Genomic DNA, 18,795 nt, shown 5'->3' with positions numbered 1-18,795 from the left:
ATATTTTCACTTGTTCACTGAAATCATGGCTCAGTGCTAACTGGAGGTATATGCTAATAAATATAATTTGGTTAAGTAGTGATTATAAAAAAAGAAGAGACAGGGGATTTAGTTGCCCAATTACAATCTTCTGTTAGACTTATCTGTGCCTTATTCTCTCCGGACCAGGTGCCTATACTGGAAGAACAGTGAAAGCCATGGTCTGTGAACCTAGATAAGGGCTTCCTGAGCCTAAGTATGCTACAAACTATATAAGATTATGCTTAGGTCACTCACTGTTAACACTCAAAGGACCATCTATCACACTGGAGGTTATTTGGCTTGAACACAGACATTGAAAGTCAGGGGGAAATGTGGTTGTCTTTTTACATCAGAAGGGACTTAAAAACTATCTTATACAGAGAGATTATGTTTTAGTTCTTATCTTTCTCTAGAGGCTACTTGAACAATGGGACTACAGATTGGGAATAAACCAGAAGTCTTAGTTACTCAGGTCATGGGTATCAGGAACAACTAGAACAGAATGTGGTGCAGCCAAAAAAAAAACAGACTGTCAACCACTTCTTTCATCTACTCATACAGGACTATTAAAAAGGTAAAAAAAAAAGGTCGATTTTGTTATCAGAATTCTAGAACTGACATCATGGCTTTCATCAAACTCAAGAACTTTTAGCCTCAAGCAGTATAGAAGCAATTAAAGTCTCAACTCCTCAAATACCTTATACCTAATACTCTGCATAGCCATCCCTGACTGGCTCATGTATTTTTAAAAGCTCTAAAGGGGACTACTGTCCTAACTAACCCGTAAGCTCCTTGAAGGAAAGAATTGTATCTAAATCCCTAATGAGTCTGTTTTAAGCAACCCTAAAGTTAAAAAAGAAGCACAGCATATAAATAATATAAATCACAGATGTTGATTTGATTCTTTCAGCTTATTTGATGAAACAAATAATTGAAACTTCAAGTATAATTTACAACTTTAAGGCTAAAAGGTTGAATACAAGTACCTGAATTTCTTGGCCAACTTCTAAACCTAAAGCAGTGGGATGTTTAATCTGAAAGAGAACGTGTTAATCTATTAGTGGTCATGCATAATTACCTACTATCCATGGTAGTACACATTTTTTTCCAAGTGGGAAACAGCTTTATTGGTTTTTCTGATTATAAAATCTGTTAATTATAAAGATTTAAAATAATACAGAAGTATTCAGATGATAGTAAAAATCATCCAAAACCCCTCTGCTTGTAGATAACTAATGGTAACACTCCAATGAGTATCCCTTCAAATAGCTATTTAGTGTGTGTCTTGCATTTATAAAAATGGACCTTACTGAGCTTGTTGTTTTATAGTATATAGATTTTTATTCAATAATATGTTGAGATCTTTTCATATTAATAAATGAAGCATTATAATTGAATATTCAAATTAAATTATTTGTTTAACCAATCCCCTAAAGATGGTCATTTAATTTATTTTAAATTCCAGTGTTGCAAATGTTAATCATCAGTGAATCTAGGTGAAAGGTATATGGGTGTTCGGTCTATTATTTTTTTCAACTTTTCTGTAGGTTTAAAAAGTTTCAAAAAAAAAGTTTCAAAATACAAAGTTGAGGGAAAATAAACTGCAGTGTTGCAGTGATTATATATTCATATAGTCTATCCTCTCAGAACAAAGTATGAGAGGAACTTTGTGGTGGAACTTCTAGGTCCAAAGGTAATTGTATATTTACCAAACACTCTCCAAAAAGTTTGCCCCACTTTACATTCCTATCAGCAGTGTATGACAGTGTCCATTTTTTCTCTACACTCTTATTTATGCACATTGGGAATTTTCAACTATCTGAAAAGTTGAAAAATGGTAACTTGGCTTTATTTGCGTTTTAAAAAATTGCTGTTGATACTGAATATCTTGGTTAGCTTAAAAAAAACAACAACAAACAGTTTTTCCATGTTCTTTGTTCATTTTCCTATTGATATTCATCTTTCTTACTGACCTACACAAGCCCTTTGTATATGAAGCCTCTGTCATATAAGCAGTTTTTCCCCTAAGTTGCTGCTTGTCTTTCAAACTTACTGTAGTTTTGCCATAATTTAAAAATATCATGGGGTCAAATTTTATCACTTTACTTACATTTTTGGCTTTGATATCATGCTGAGAAAGATTTTCCCAGTCCCAAGATTATTAAATATGCATATTTTCTTCTAGTGTCCTTCCTCAACCCTCACCCCTCCCGATGCCCAGATTTTCTTTCTGTCCTCACTGCCTTAAAAAGAAAAGTTTTCTTTTTTATATTTAGCTCCTTGATCCAAATGGGATTTTGGTATAAAAAGAGGAAAGATCCTGTTTTATGATAACTAGCTGTACCAATATGATTTATTGAATAATCTTTGTTTCTTCACTGACTAAAAATGTAACTTATAGTATGTATTATACTCTTATGTATATAACTGGGTTTATTTCTGGTCTCTATTTTCTGTTGTTTATTTCTGGGCCAGTAATACTGTTTTATCCTGTATTACTTTATAATATTTGGTAAAACAGACCTATTCTTTCTCTGCCCCCATAGTATTCTTGAATGGTTTCATATTGGTTTCATAATGGTCTTCCAAATGTATAGACTACAACAAAGACTAAGAACATCCTAAGAATTATCTTTCCATGATTGACTGGTCAGGAAAATTGGGAAAACAGGGCTGTAACTAGATATTTTTACTAACTGCTATGTGTTAACTCTAGAGGCTATTGTACCTTAAAACACTCAAGAATGTTTTTATTCCATCATGGAAAGAGAAATATTATCTGGTAAACAGTGTAAAACAGCAGTATCTCTGTCTTTTTGGTTTTGTTTTTGTATTTAGGCTAGTAGTGGACAAGATGTACAATCCTCATCAACCTAGGTAATTTCACTATGGTTATTTTAAGGCAGTTTTTAAAATAATCAACTATGCCTTTCTTGTTTTTACCTTTCGTTGATCAAGTTGTGTGTTATGAAGTAGTACTGCAGTCATATTTGGATATAGTTTAACCATTACTCCAGTGTCTCTATGAAAAGGAAATAAGCCTGGTTAGAGCAATAAGTAACTCTATTATCTACTGATAATTAAACTGTGATTATGTTTTCATAGGAGAACAAAGTAAAAAAACACATTAAAAACCCCTCTCCAGTACATGTTTTTGTAACTATAAAAAGTATCTAAGAGGGATACTTATTTTTCCAATTGAAAATACACTTTATATTTAAATACTTATAGATCAAAGGACAGAGAAAAGATACAGGAAAAAATATGCTGGTTAAAGCTTTCAGAATATATATTCTTTTATATTTCTCTTCATAATATTTTCCAAAAAGTTTTGAAATGACACTAAATATTTTAAAATAAGTGTAGAATTATCATCAACCTATTAAGGAGTGATTTAAGGAAGGGGGTTACATAAAATGGCATACTTATTTCATTAAAAAATTTATCTTCCTTTTTTTCTTTAATCTACTAAAATAAACCATCTCATTTCTTAGTTTTCACCTGTGATATTAAACAAATTATCCCATTGCCTTTTATAATTCATTTCAAATAGTTCTGAACATGCATGCTACATCTGATAATTTTTTTTTCTTAAAAAGGGAATTTTCTGACTCAGAAAATGCAATCTTTTTAGCTGCTGAAAAAATGATTTGAGGTTGAAACTGGCATTTAAAAAAAGTGCACTACTTAGGCCTTAAGTAGTACTATCTTTAAAACAGACAAACAAGAAACTACCAAAAAAAAAAAAAAAAGAAAAAGGAAATATTGCTAAGTCTATTTGGGGCTTGTTTACTGTTTATTGGGAAGATTAAAATGGTGGGAAATTTGGTTAAAGAAGACAATTCAGTTAGAAGAATATATTAGTATAATTATAATCACAGAACCATGTTAGTGAAAATCTACAAACTGGTGCAGAAAATAAATTTTATGTTAAAAATAAATAATGATTATATGGTAATTGACATATAATCTAAACATCTTACAATTTCAAAGTAAATAATGCAAATGTGAAGTTAACATGAGCTTGTAATATAAATCTTATAAAAACCAGCACAGCATTTTAGTTGATATTACCTGATTTCAGTTATTGTGGCGGTATATACTGCTCCAAATTCTAATTGCTGCTCTTGCTGTAAGTGCAAAATAAGCCGTAAGATTCAAAAAGAGAACAGCAACAAAAAGTAGAAAAAAACTGACTATTAAAAGATCTATTCTTACATCATCTTTGCAGATTTCGGTAATGAAGTCTCTTGCTTCATGCATGGCACTGGGTGTTGGTGCAAATATAGAAAATGTTTCTTCGTCCACCTGACTAATAGTTACTCCTTTAAAAAAAATAATTTTATATATTAAAGTTAACTTGCTCATTCCATTGGAGAATAGTCATAAAAGTAGATGTGAGAGCAGGGGAATGACCTGGAAGTAGCTGGGCAGGGTTGTGCTATGCTTAATCACTGCTTTAGAAATGAAGGGGTTCATTTACCAACAAATACACACTGCACACCTACTATGTATCCAACACTGTGCTAGGCCCTGGGGATACAACAGTGAGCCAATGTCCCTACTTTCTGGGAGCCCACAATCTGGTGGGAGAAAGCATATAAGTTCTTATTTTGGAGAGTTTGGTTTTGCACTCTTAATTATGAGAAGAAACTATACTAGAACCCTTTCCTCACCTTTTCTTCTTTCTCCCTCTTACTCTTTAGAGTGGTGAACAGATGGATGAGGGACAAAATCATGTCCGTTTCTCAATCTTGAGAACTGCCCAAGGTGACTCTACTTCTCGCTCTCCTTCAGTAACCTCAAATCTGGTAAGTACTATGTAACCGAAAGATTGATTCCAGAAAAAAACAAATTGTAAAGCATACTACTTCTACACATACCCTTTAAATAAGAGTCTAAATAAATAAGACTAAGTGAAAAATAGCAGAACTCATAATAAGAAAAATTAAAGCAAAACTCCTCTAAAGTGAAAAAGTAATTTTTCTAAATGTTTGATTTTAAAATGTTGAAGAAAAACTGATGAATTCTAAGTCAGTCTTCTTGAATATAAAGATGATCGTTTGCTAATTTATTATGAGGCATACATAGAAAACTTACAGTAAAGACATGTCAGCGTTACATCCTTTTTTCATCTCATTGAGATGTCAATGTTATATCTGTCTCTCATTTCTCATATTTTTTGAGAAACACAATAGAGGTGAAATGGCAAACTTACCTGACCTAGCATTAAATAAAAAATCCCAAACGTCATACAACTCTTACCTGTTTCAGCTTGAAGTTTTTTTAAATGATATCCACCTGGTCCAATAAATTTTGCTCGTTTTGATAATGGAACCTGAACAGTTTCTGAAATGTAGTACAGACAAAAATATAAATTATTTAAATATATATATATACACACACATACACACACACACACATATATTTATGAACCTAAAACATGTACTGGTCACTCAAGACTTGGTCTAGACACATGTAAAAATATTTCAGCATGAAATATAGAAAAACAATTTGCTATGTGACTAAAAACAATTCTAACATCTAAGAACATCCCCTCAAATTTAAAGTATTTTAACTATAAAAGCATTTGACTTTTTTGTTTTGTGTATGGATTTAAAAAAAATTTTAAATACTAATGTACTTTCATATGTTTACCTTATCATGAAATCAGTAATTTTAATGTATTACCTACAACAGGTCCATTTTCTTTTCTAGATGCTCGAGGTTTTGAAATAGTTTTGTTCATAATCTGTAATATCTCCTTTTTTGCCACTTGAAGAGATAAAAACATAATAAAATTATAACTGTATAAAATAAATGTGATCAGATATAGCAGTATTAGTTTTATGAAGTAGGATCCAAACTCTTTAGCTTAATAATCAAAGTTCTTTACATCCCAATTACCTTAACAATTCTACTTGTATTCCCTTCTCCAGTCCTATCTCGGGGAGTCCTTTTGTAAAAACTGAATTTTCACTGGTTTTCCACATTCATGATTAGTCATGTACCCAGTAACTTAATACTTCTTGATCTAGGTTGTTACATTAAATTTCATTTTCTAAAGCAGTATTTTATAATAAGCCAATTTTTAATAATAAGCCTAACGGGAATTATAGTTCCCATTAACACAAAGACAATGAAAAAAGGAGAATCAGGCACACTGGCTTGGCTTACCTGAGGCTTGCTGAATGGCCTCCATTACAATTTTTATTGGTATTCCAGGTAATTTAATGTCAGCCTAATATGGAAAAGCCGAAAATTTATGTAAATATTGATTTATGACCTTATTTATTTATTTATTTATGACAAAATGGGTTTTAAAATACCTGTAATGCAGTTATTCCCTTAGTAGTGCCGGCTATCTTGAAATCCATGTCACCATGGTAATCTTCAATCCCCTTAAAGAATTTAACAAATTATGATATAATTTTAAACAAAAGTGAAATTCACCCATAGTCACTGTAGAGGAATTTTTAAAAATAGCTTTATAAGTAAACCATGTCCTTTAGGATTATACACAAAAAAATACCTGTATATTAACTACTGCTTTCAATTTGTGGCTTTTTAAGTTATAAATATTTCATTAGAAAATCACTTTATTTTCAGATCATGTCCCCCCCCATAAATGCATAAGGATTAATTTATGATCATCCTAAAGTGAGCCATTATGGATACTTATACTGTAATATTTATTTTTAACTCACATTCTATAAAATCCAAGGCAAATATGCAGAAGAGGAAAGTAAGAACAAGGACTTCTATTTCTCCAGCACTAGCATTCTTCTAAGCACACTATGCTTGTAAAGTGTGTATAATCTTCACCATTAAATATCTGAAAATGTGAATATACTTGCCAGAATATCTGTCAGCAAACGATAATCTTCTATTTCACCCTTGTCAGGATTGTTTTTGGTGACCAATCCTATTGCCACACCTGCGACAGCAGATGAAATTGGAACTCCTATAATTGAGAAAGAGAACTTGTGTGCAGTGTGTACATCCGCCTAACATAGGTTATTCATCTTATTTTGACATTGGATGGTGTTCTAAATTGACAGTTACCAAAACTAAGTTAGAGTACAGGTCTTAATAAATCATATGACTATCTCCTTTCCTCTTTAACATATAATAAAAGCTCCTTAACATAATTCTAATTTTGTTCTCAACAAAAACCTCTCTAATAATAGCAAACTTAACTCTTAAAGTAATCCATTTCTTTGCCCTTTGCTTTTGGTGCCTTATTTTTTTTTTTTTGAAAAGTAATCATGTATTTGTTAAATCGTTCCAGCCTGAGCCCTTTAGTCCACCTTCCCGTGACAGACACTATTAGATTTTTTGTATATCCTCCCAGAAAATTATACTGAGGGAGTAAAAATGTGAGTGTAATCTTTTCTTTACTTTACCTTATTCTTTTGAATGGCTGCAGAGTACTCCCTGTATGTGTTTATAAGCTATACAATAGAAGTGGGGTTACTGAGTCAAAGGGTGTGTGAATTTGTTATAGTGTCAAACTGTCTTCCACAGTGTGTAGCATTTTATACTTTTACCAGCAGTATATGAGGGTACCTGCTATTCTATATTCTTGTTAATTTTTGTCAAATCTTTTGACCTTTGCCATCTGAATGATAAAGATGGCAGCTTATTGTTTTTAACTTGATTTCTGTTTGAGTGAAGTTGAACTTTTTTTCATGTTTTTAAACCATTTATTTCTTTTTCTGTGAACTGCCTATTCATGGCCTTCAACCATTTTTTTACGTGGTTGTTAGTCTTTTTCTTATTGATTTGTAAGAGCTCTTTTAATATGGACAGATCTTTGTTAAATATATAGAATATTATGGTAAATAAAATATAAATATGAAATGTAATATAAAATATTATTTTCTAGTTTGTTGACTTTATTGTAATTTTTTTTTTTCTGTAGAGGATTTTATATGCAATCATGGTTCCTGGATTTTGCTTAGAAAGTTTGTTTTTTTTCCTGGCTGTGCCCTGTGACTTGTGGGATCTTAGCTTCCTGACCAGGGATTGAACCCCAGGCCACTGTAGTGAAAGCACTGAGTCCTAACCACTGGACTTCGGGGGAATTCCCTAGAAAGGTTTTCTCTGTTCAAGATTTTCATAAAATCTTCCTTTTTTAATTAAAAAAAAAAGTTTAAAGTTTTGATCACTTGGAACTTATTTGGTATAAAGGAGTGTGACAGAGACCTCATTTCATATTCTCTAAGCAACCTCACATATGCCCAGTTTTAACTGTCACCTACAACGTTGATGACTTACAAATCTATCCCTCCTGCCTAGTTCTCTTTGCTAAACCCTGGATCTGTATAGCCCATCTGCCTATTGGACATCTCCAGCTAAATGTCCCCAACACATCTTAAATATATATATACAATTATATTCAAAATTTAATCACCCCCAATAAATCCCTTCTCTCCTGCATTCCCTGTCTTGTTTGAAAGCAATAAGACACTCATACTAGAATCAACACGTCTTTCCTCATTTCCTATACACTATCAAGTCACAAAGATCTGATTAGTTTATCCTCTAAATTAAAAAAAAAAATTGTCCTGGATTCTGAAATATCCATTTCGACTCCTTTATTCCAAGTCCACATTATTTCTTGCCCTGGCAGCAGTTTCCCTGTCCAGTTTTTTAGATTTTAGTAACCCCACCCGCACCCCAGCTCCTGTTCTCTCCCACCACATCCCCTAGGGCTCTCATGTAAGCTAGGAAAAACTACCCCCAAAAGAAAAAAAGCAGATTTGCATCATGCCACTCTTCTCCATAAAATCCTTCAAATTCCCTATTACCTGCTTCCAGGAATTTTTTATTTAAGTTCTGTGGTCAAAAAAGTTTGGGAAATAGTACATATCCTGCTCCTAGAGATTCAATATTCACATTAACATTTTTAAGTTTATTTAAACCATATTAAACACACTTGCTTAACCCTGTGCAAACCTACTTTAGAACTCATTTTTTTTCCACAGTATACAATAATCAACATCCTGTTGTACTCTATTTTATGGAATACTGAGTTCGGAGATACTAGCTTTAAAAGTTCAAACTCCTTAATGTAATAATGATCTTTGAAATCTGGTCCCAGTTTATTACATCATCACTTCTTTCAAATACATTTCAGGAACACACTATACTGTTTCATAACTTTGCGTATGTTGTTCCTTTCACATGAAATACGGGCCCTGCTGATAATATGCCTGGTCAACAACCACTCAACCTTTAAACCCAGATGAAATGTCACTGTCTCTATGAAGCCAATTATGTTCAACCTAGTTCTTCATCCATATTGTACATATTTGTATTATCTCTTTGATATGTTAGTATCTTTATCTTTGTTTTTGTTCCTGAAAATTTTTTAAAAACTGGGTACCATTTGTATCCCTGGAGCATAGACAGTGTCTGATGTAGGACATGGCAAGCACTTGTGTTTGAATCAAATACCATTTGTTGGCTCTTCTCACAGAATTTGACATTTATTCTTGTCAAATTTTTTTTCTATTTGGCTCCATATTTTTTTATCTTGTCAACATTTTTTTTTAGAGATTAAAAACTGTCATTTAACATATCAGTCACATACTCCTTTTTATCAGTATCCTTTTTATTGGAAGGCCAGTGTCCTTAGTCAAGTCAATAACAAAAAACATTGAAGGGGACAGGGTTTAGGATGGAGCAGCTTCAAGTATTCTACTTGAGACCCCTCTCCAACCTACCCATCAGATTATCCAGTCCTGGCTGCTCATCCTTCAACCAGTTATAAATGGTATACTTATTACCCGTTCGCAATTTCTGCATCATTTACTGCCAAGGTCATTAACTGCCAAGGTGAACTCTAGACACACTGCACAAGCAGCACCCTCCCTCTCTACTCTAAACCTAGTAATATTTTCAAAAACAGAAAATGAGTTTACTATGGCATGACTTATTTTAAATGAGTCTCTTCTGGTTCTTTTCTTAAAATACTTATACACTGTTCTTTTACCATTTAAGAGTCTTACCAAGGGTCACTGTCAAGTTCACTGGGTTATACTTTACAGAAAATACATTTCTTATTTTTCAAAGTAAGAATTCTTTGTGTCGTTGGTATACTAATCTCCATGATTTCTCCAATACTGCCAAATTGGTTCAGTTATCTTATGATGAAGTTCTCATCATTACTTAGGATGGGTTTTTGTCTAGACCTAACGATCTGAATTGATTTAAAGCAGTTAAAGACTCTCTTATGATCTTTTATTTTATCTTTCAGTTCACCTTTTTCAGGATTTGTTCTGTGTTTTCCAATACGAGATTATAAGAGTGATGAATGCAACCTCCATGAGGACAGGAACTTCGTTTTGTTTACCACTGTGTCCCAAGAGCTTAGATCAGTGCTTGGCACAGAGGTAGCATACAATAAAGATTTGTTGAATGAATGCATGAAGGTGAAAATAGAAATGGTATTTTACCAGCTACCTTAAATATCAGATTATGTTTTCCTTCCACTGAACACAACTAGAAAAGTGCCTTTAATTGGCTTTAGCTTTTTTGCTTTGGCTTAAGTTTTAATCTTTTAGAAATGGTATTATACATTTATACCATTCTTTCATTTCATTCTTGGTTATGTTATCCTTTCTATCCTTCTGTTTTTCTGTACTGTAAATGTATGAACTTATAGGGAACTCTTTGTGTGGCCTCTTGAGTGTCTTTAGTTTCCTTTTCTCTTCTTGAATAGCATCATTGGTGACTGGCAGATACTGTTTTCAGAGTCTCTTAACATGTTGCCTCTTTCCCTTTTGGTGTTTCAGATCCAGAGATTATACTGAATCACTTGCAGTCTTCCTTCTTATCCTGAAGTTCTGTGTACTCTTCTGTGAGTGGCATTGTTCTTTTCAGGGCTTGCATAAATCAACTGAAAGACTACATAGTTACTTTCCTTTATGGGTCCTAATACTCCTGCTTGCTAATCCAAACTTCCTTAGTGAATGGAATCAATTGCACAGTTCTCAGAAAGCCTGCGGGGTCACCAAGTAAATAATTTCAGTGTATTGCTTTTAGCCAAGAATAAGAATTCCAGCAGATACCTGTATAGTTGAAGCTGTACTTTGTAACTATCTTCCTTCTGGCCAGGTTTGGTAATCTGTAATCTGACTTCTTCAAGTCTTACTAAAATTCAATTTAAAAAAATCCTGTATTTTATACTAATCAAGTATATGTATGTAAATAAGCTTTGGTAGTTTTGAGTCATAACTCTTTTACCTGCATCCATTAAAGCTAAACTTCCACCACATGCAGATGCCATAGAAGATGATCCTATACAAAGAAAGAAATAAAAATACTTGCTTTAATACTGATTTTTGTTAAATGTAGAATATTGCTACTACTGGTTATTTCCTTACAAATACTCATTTATAATTTAAATATTCAATATTCTTTCCTTCCTTCTTTTTAAAAGCATTTAAGGCAACCTTTCCTAAACCACAAACTGCAGAGCTGCACAGTCCAATATGATAGCCATTAGCAACATGTGGCCACTAAATTTAAATTATTTGAAATAAATTCAGTCCCTCAGCTGGACAGCACAGAGAGGGAGAATTTCTGTCACTACAGAAAGTTCTACTGGATAGCAGTGCTAGAGATTCTGATTCTAAGAAACCTACCAGAAAAAACAGCATGCCTCTTCTGTTGCTTAATGAGAAGGCAGTTAAAGATACCGGGCTATAGCTCTCTCACTGGACCATTAGCTATAGCCTACTCACACCCAGTAGAGAACAGAAAGTCTCTAGTTTAAATTCTGACCTTTGGTGTTTTTTTAAAAATATCTATGAACATCTGATCTATGTCTGCTACATGTTTGAGAACCACATGCTCTTTCTGCCTTTAATGATTATATCACCTTTCCTTGATCTGTGGACTGATTTTTAATTTAAATTTGACTTTTTGGGAATTCCCTGGCATTCCAGAGATTAGGACTCCGTGCTCTCTCACTGCCGAGGGCCTGGGATCAATCCCTGGTTGGGGAACTAAAATCCCACAAGCCGCACAGCCCTGCCAGAAAAAAAAAAAAAAAAAAGAATTTCCTTTGAAACAAAAAATAAATTTGACCTTTTAGCCCAGTCTCTCTCTGTGATATCTACTTATATCTGTGATATATGACAGGTATTCCCTGCTTAATGGCTCACTATATATTTTTCCCTTCCTCTCTCCAAGCTGGCCTTGCTCTGTGGCTTGTTTATAAAAATAAAACAAATAACCCAAACTGGATCTATTGTAAAAGACACATAAAGAGAAATATTTGTTTTATATTATATTGTTTTCAAAAGAGCTCATTAGTGAAGAACAGAGATTCAGATAAGTATATGATTAAACACATTTTTCTCTTGCAGTGGGTTGGGTACTGTAGTAATAAATGTAATGTAACATTATTTATGAAAAGCTAAAACTATAACAGGGAGTCTGTTCTTTTTGACTAGGAAAAATATATTTCAAAACCATACCATTTGACTCTAGTACTTCAGATGTGACTCTTATGGTGAAAGGAAAATCTTTAGGAATAACAGGATACAAAGCTCTCTCAGCAAGCGCACCTAAATCAGAATAGAAAATAATAAGCAAAAAAAATATGCTAAGTCTCTGTAAGAATACCATGTACATATACAGATTTGTACTTACCGTGCCCAAGTTCTCTTCTATTTACACCAGTGACTTTGCCAATTTCATTAGTTGCGTAGGGAGGAAACTTAAAAACAAAAACCACGTACATATACAAATGACATGGAAAGATATCCCATATACATAATAAGTTACAAAACAGTAGAATCTCATTTTTGTTAATAAAAAAGTACATTCATATACACACAGAAAATGTCTGGACATCTAAAACATATACCAAATTGCTAAAAGTAGCTATTTCTAGTGTTTATGTGACCTGCGGTGGGAAATGGATGGTTATGGGGATTTACACCACAAATTTCTATAATGTTTAAATTGTTAACAATAACAAAATACTTTACTTTTGTAATACAAGAAATGTACGTATTTTTAAAAAATGCATATTGAGGAAACAGATCTTTTTCAATAAGGGTTTTACCTTAGCCAGGGGTTGCAAACCATTTTATTTGATCAATATATCGTCTTAAAAGAATGTGAACTAGTTGCAGTCATTTAAAAAATTGAGAAATTTCCCATAAAATCTGGAATGTTTTTAAAAAGGAGAGATGGAACATGAATCTGATAAAGCCTCTGGATCTAGCAGTCAATTTGCAGGAGACAGAAACAGAGAGGAACGTGCTGAACTGCACCATGAGTGCAATCAGCAGCACCCAGACTGTGGGGAGCACTACAGGTCAGATGGCTCTGCGGCCTCAACAGGGAGACTGTAAAGAAAAGAATGTGATAGAGGAGAGACCTATAGATTAAAAGAGACAAAGAGATACCAAATTTTTAAAAAAATGGACCAGACTACACTATAGTACCTAGGGATGTGCAATAAAAATCCAAGGAAGTGATTACTATAAAACTTAGGAGAGTAGTTATTTTCAGGGGAAGAAGGGTATTAAGACTGGGATGAAAAACATGGAGGAGCTTCTGGGGTGACTGGCAACATTCTATACTGTGACTTGGGTGGTGGTTACAAGGGTGTCTGTCTTATAAAAACCCATTAAGTCATCCTTTGTTTTATATGGTTTTCAGTATCTGTATTTTATGATAAAAAGGTTTTTAAAAAATGGGACAGTACAGCAATAACGGCCCATATCTTTCTCTTGCCCCCGCTCTCACCTCTTTCCCGCTAGAGCTGCATTTTTCACAGGTGCCCTTTTTTAAAGATTGCCATATGCTCTTCAGCTCTTGACAAAGGATGTGCCTTATCAATTACTATTCCTCTGTGGCTTCTGTAGCATGTTTATATCCAAAACAGGATATTGGGACTTAAAACCTGTGAGAATCTCCAGGTTTATGGATATTCTCTAGCATATTTTTTTTTACATGAAATGTTCTCTATTAACTATAGCAGATTCAACAAAACTGAGATGTTGGGATTCTGGGCAATCAACAATGGCCACTCAAAAGACCTGCTATGTTACACTAGTCCCCCAGCATGTATGCTTCAAATACTAAAACTAAAGTGCTATATGGTTGTGTTGTATCTGGTCCCTTAGGATTACTTTTGAATAAAGTCAATCCCAAACTCAATTATATGTAATGATTTCATATAAAGTAGTTTAACATTAAATACCTCAGTTCTTTTACTACTAATCAAATGAGTAAAAATATGAACATTTAAATGAACTAAAGGGAGATGGTGATTTGTCAGTTGAGGTATTTGAAAAGCCCCACTTGTCTGAAACACATGTGAACAGTTACAACTCTTTCTTGACCAATACAGTACTCTCTACTATACTTTAACTTTTATGTATGACTCAGACAGAAAGCTGTTGGTTGGAAAGCTACTACTTGTCTCTCTAAATCGCTTCTGTAAGCAATAAAGTAACAGTGATAGACATATGATAAAACTAGCATAGTAAAATGTTAATGGTAGAACCTAGGTAGTAGATATACTGGTATCTACTGTAAAATTCTTTCAACTTTGCTGTATTCTGGAAATCTTTCATAATAAAATATTGGGGAAAAATTCATCTTACCTCATAGTGAAGCATGAAATTTTTATCTTTTATCCCACTGCAAACAAAAAGCATAATATTAAAAAAAATCACACAGATACAGGTTTATTCAATAAACAACTAAAAAAGATGTAAGGGAGATTTAAGAAACAATTGGTTATTAAGGAGAGTTGGTCTGAAATTGAATACCAGAAGAATTAGAAGGATGAATGTCAGAAACAGTATTTTTTTCTGGGGCTTCTGAATGAATTCTACACAGATTTAAGAAAACAATTTTGCTTAAAATAAAGCACTTAGATATCCAGATTTGAATACTAAGACAACAGATGCATTTTAAAGCATTAATACATAGTGAGAATCCTAAATATAAACACACTACTTAAATCTCAGAGTTATAATCTTCCTCCCAGTCAAACATGTGAAATGAATATCAGTAACTGAAATGATATAGCTGAGAGCAATCAGGAGATCTGACAAGCAAAGATTTTTTTCAGGGTTTGAAAAGAGAACTGTTATGACTGAATCTAGAATAATGGGGAGAATAAGCATGAGAAGGAACAAAATTTCTGGAAGCAGGAAACCAGATTTATTTTTAACTGAGGAAAAGACAAGCATATACAGGTTCTTGGCACAAACAGTGTCCCCTTTGAGTGGGATTACAAAAGGCACCTGTTGTACAGAGGATTTAGAAAGTCCTGGGCTAGGGCTGAATCTGCACAACCATAAATTACAGCCTTGGGGAAAGAAATTCAAAAACCAGACACCTTCAGAAGACTAAAGGAATCATAGGTTTAGAGGCTAGAGAGGAGGCGAGGGATCATTAGCCCAGTACCTGCACTTTACAAGATGAGGAAACCAAAGACCAGCGTGGTTCAGTGATGTGTATGCCCTTATAGACTTAGGACTAGAACACAGAGAGGTATGCTGGCCAAACCCACTGCACACTCTTATGAAGCTGTGTTGCCTCTTAGAAGGAGTCAAAATGAAGAAGGATAGGGCAACCATGTTTTGGTCTAGATGGGAATTTAAAATACAAAAGTTTAAGAGCTCCCCCACCACAAAGAATTATGATTATGATGAACATACAAGTCTTATACATACACCTGTTATTTTTATTAAGTACATGAAAAACAATTAGTGATGCTATCCTGAAGACACTGGGGATTATCATCATCGGTTTGGCAGAAGGAAGAGGGAGGCAGAGTCCTTTGGTCTTCTGAGACCCTTAATAAAGGAAAGGGAAGCAACCCTGTTAGGCACTGAGGAAGATCTGTGGCTGTGAGTTCCAGAACTCTGATGCATAAATGCTGGTGGGGACTGTAATATAGATTCTCATCATCTAAAATTGATCAACGTGATTTTACTGCTGACTTTTTAGGAACAGTGGAGGAAAACCAAGTATTTTTTTTTTTTAACACAAATTCAAATGTGCTTTGGGATTAGATAAGGTTTTTTCTTTCAACAACTTCCAGATTCTTTTTGGGAACTGGGATTCTTGCTTATTATTTATTTGCTCTGTTGTTTACAATATTCAACAGAAAAACCTATCCATTCAAGATTACCCAGGAAATCTGTCCAGAGGAATGGTTTTAGAGATAATAAACTAAATGTACCCATATTAAAAAGAATTAAATGCTTTACCAAAACTTATTCTAACAAATGAGTTAGGAGGCAAATACAGCACAAAAAAACCCTTGAAATCACTATTATGTAAATAGAAAAATGAAGTACAGAGATACAGGTTTTAAGAATAATGAATAATAATATACCACATGAATTATATATTGTAACATCATAACCCAAAAACATAACTTACTTTATAGCTGTTATAATTCGGTCTGATTTAATGCTGGATTCTAATGAATCAAATGTAACAGTACATAGCACCTAAAAAAGAAGAAATAAAATTCCTCAGGCTTACAACTACTGAGCCTGCGCGTCTGGAGCCTGTGCTCCGCAACAAGAGAGGCTGTGATAGTGAGAGGCCTGCGCACCGCGATGAAGAGTGGGCCCCACTTGCCACAACTAGAGAAAGCCCTCGCACAGAAACGAAGACCCAACACAGCAAAAATAAATAAATAAATAAACTCCTACCCCCAACATCTTCTTTAAAAAAAAAAAAAAATTCCTCAGGCTTTAATTTACTAACAACGAAGATGAAAACTAAAAACATTTGAAGAACCCACTTAGCTTTTAAAGAAATGAGATAAGTACATTCTATTCAAAGCTTGCCAAAGTACAGTAAACATTTATTCATTCCATAAACATTAGAAATTATATTACTTACACATTATAAATATTATGTGTAAATCTCAATAATCCAGAAGTCTAATATCACATAGACTACATATGTAAAGCACTAGGGAGTGCTGGGGGAGGAGGACAGGAAGAGGAATATTTTAAAACCTGACCCTAAACGAATCCTCAATAAAGGTTCAGCCAATAAAACTAACTGCTTAAAATTGGGGGAGAAAAAAAATAAGGTTAATCTAAGAAGACTGTAGGGACATAACATAATCCAAAGACTCTACAATGTATCATTAACAACATCCAGGATACAACCTACAAGAAAAAAAACAACAGGAAATGGGGCCCATTCTCAAGAGAAAAGAAAATGAATAGAGACTGACCCTGAGCTGATTCAGATGTTGGATTAACAGACAAGGATTTTCAATAGCTATCATAATTATATTCAAGGACATAAAAAAGAACCAACAGAAATTCTAGAACTGAAAAATAAATCATAATGGAAAGAAGATGGCAAGAGTCAGTGAACATGAAGATGGATTAGAAGAAATTGCCCACTCTACAGAACGAGGGAGGGAAAAAAGAACATAGCCTCCAGGACCTGTGGGACAATATCAAAAGGACTAAATATATGTACTTGCAACCCCAGAATGAGAGAAAAGAGAGAATAAGATAGAAAAAAATTTGAAGAAATTACAGCTGAAATTTCTCAAGTTTGATGAAAGATACAAATTTATAGGTTTAAAGCTCAAGAAACTCTTAGTAGGACAAATAAAAGAAAACCACACTTTTCATAGTCATACTGCTGAAACCAAAGACAGAAAATCTTGAAAGCACCCAGTTGAAAACAAAAAATAACATACAGGGAACAATGATTTGAATGAGCCCTGATTTCTCATCAGAAAAAAAAAGGAGAACAAAAAACCGTAGACCATTTCTTTAAGTTCTGAAAGAAGAAAGCATCAACCCAGAATCTATATTCTGGCAAAAGATTCTTTGTAAAAAGATAAAGACATTTTCAGATAAATGAAAAATAAGAATTTGTTATCAGAACATCCATAGGACAATACTAAATGAAGTCCTGTCAGATTGAAGCAAAATAATACTAAATGGAAACTTGGATCTTCAGGAAGAAATAAAAAAGCATCAGAAATGGTAAATATGTGGGTCAATATAAAAGACTATCTTTTCCCTCTTCTTTAAGTATGTAACTGTTTAAAATAAAAGTTATAATGTTGCCTTGTGAAGTTACAATACATGTAGATGTAACTCATAAGACAACTACAGTATAAAGGATGGAAGGAGGGGCAAATGGACCTAAGTGGTTGCAAACTTTACTCATTTTGTGTGAAGTGAAAAAAACTAACTGTAAACAGACTGTGAAAAGAATGTATACTGTATTCTCTGTAGTAACCAGTGTAAAATAACACAGAGGTATAGCTAAAAAGCAAACAAATTCAAATGGAGATCTAAAAAATATTCAATTAATCTAAAAAGGCAGAAAGAATAGAAAAACAAAACACAGAGGGGCTAAACAAAAACAAATAATAAAATGAGACTAAACTCAAAAAATTAAATTGAACATTAATGGACTAAACACTCTAGTTAAAAGACATTGTCAGAAGGGCTAACAAAAGTATACAAAATTTAATAGAGTTATTTTTTAAAATTTTTATTAAAAGCCATAAAAGAAAACCCAAATCAAAGGAGCGGTACACTATATTTATTGTAAAGACTGTGATTGAAATTGTAAAAATATCATTTTTTACTCATTCCGTAAATTTAGTGCAAAACCAGTCTAAATCGTATTGGATAGAAAGATTTTTTTCAGAACTTGATGTGATACTAAAATTTAAATGAAAGAACAAATGTAACAGAAGAGCTAAGACAATTTGGGGTGGGAAGAGAAGGA

General features: G+C 33.4%; 1 protein-coding gene and 1 long non-coding RNA gene across 5 annotated transcripts in view; one reads left to right on the top strand and one right to left on the bottom strand.

Moving 5' to 3' along the window:
- LOC132434894 (uncharacterized) overlaps positions 1-18,795 on the top strand; it is a 427,467-nt gene that overhangs the window by 11,343 nt on the left and 397,329 nt on the right. For all 4 annotated transcript variants that reach the window (XR_011246683.1, XR_009521451.2, XR_009521450.2 and 1 more), the window contains exon 2: positions 4,728-4,832. This is a non-coding gene — a long non-coding RNA (uncharacterized lncRNA). The remainder of the gene's footprint in view (positions 1-4,727; positions 4,833-18,795) is intronic.
- PNPT1 (polyribonucleotide nucleotidyltransferase 1) overlaps positions 1-18,795 on the bottom strand; it is a 41,002-nt gene that overhangs the window by 1,598 nt on the left and 20,609 nt on the right. Inside the window, exons 14-27 of the mRNA XM_060026561.1 lie at positions 16,453-16,523; positions 14,658-14,694; positions 12,688-12,754; positions 12,513-12,602; positions 11,275-11,328; positions 6,879-6,985; positions 6,351-6,422; positions 6,199-6,262; positions 5,713-5,796; positions 5,287-5,370; positions 4,240-4,346; positions 4,096-4,151; positions 2,965-3,043; positions 1,008-1,055 (exon numbers count right to left, since the gene is read on the bottom strand). Coding sequence (XP_059882544.1) covers positions 1,008-1,055; positions 2,965-3,043; positions 4,096-4,151; positions 4,240-4,346; positions 5,287-5,370; positions 5,713-5,796; positions 6,199-6,262; positions 6,351-6,422; positions 6,879-6,985; positions 11,275-11,328; positions 12,513-12,602; positions 12,688-12,754; positions 14,658-14,694; positions 16,453-16,523 — 1,020 coding nt within the window. The remainder of the gene's footprint in view (positions 1-1,007; positions 1,056-2,964; positions 3,044-4,095; positions 4,152-4,239; positions 4,347-5,286; positions 5,371-5,712; positions 5,797-6,198; positions 6,263-6,350; positions 6,423-6,878; positions 6,986-11,274; positions 11,329-12,512; positions 12,603-12,687; positions 12,755-14,657; positions 14,695-16,452; positions 16,524-18,795) is intronic.

This window comes from Delphinus delphis, chromosome 12, assembly GCF_949987515.2.
Source record: "Delphinus delphis chromosome 12, mDelDel1.2, whole genome shotgun sequence".
In the NCBI taxonomy this organism is placed as follows: Eukaryota; Metazoa; Chordata; class Mammalia; order Artiodactyla; family Delphinidae; genus Delphinus; species Delphinus delphis.
This window is presented reverse-complemented; position numbering and strand designations above follow the sequence as displayed.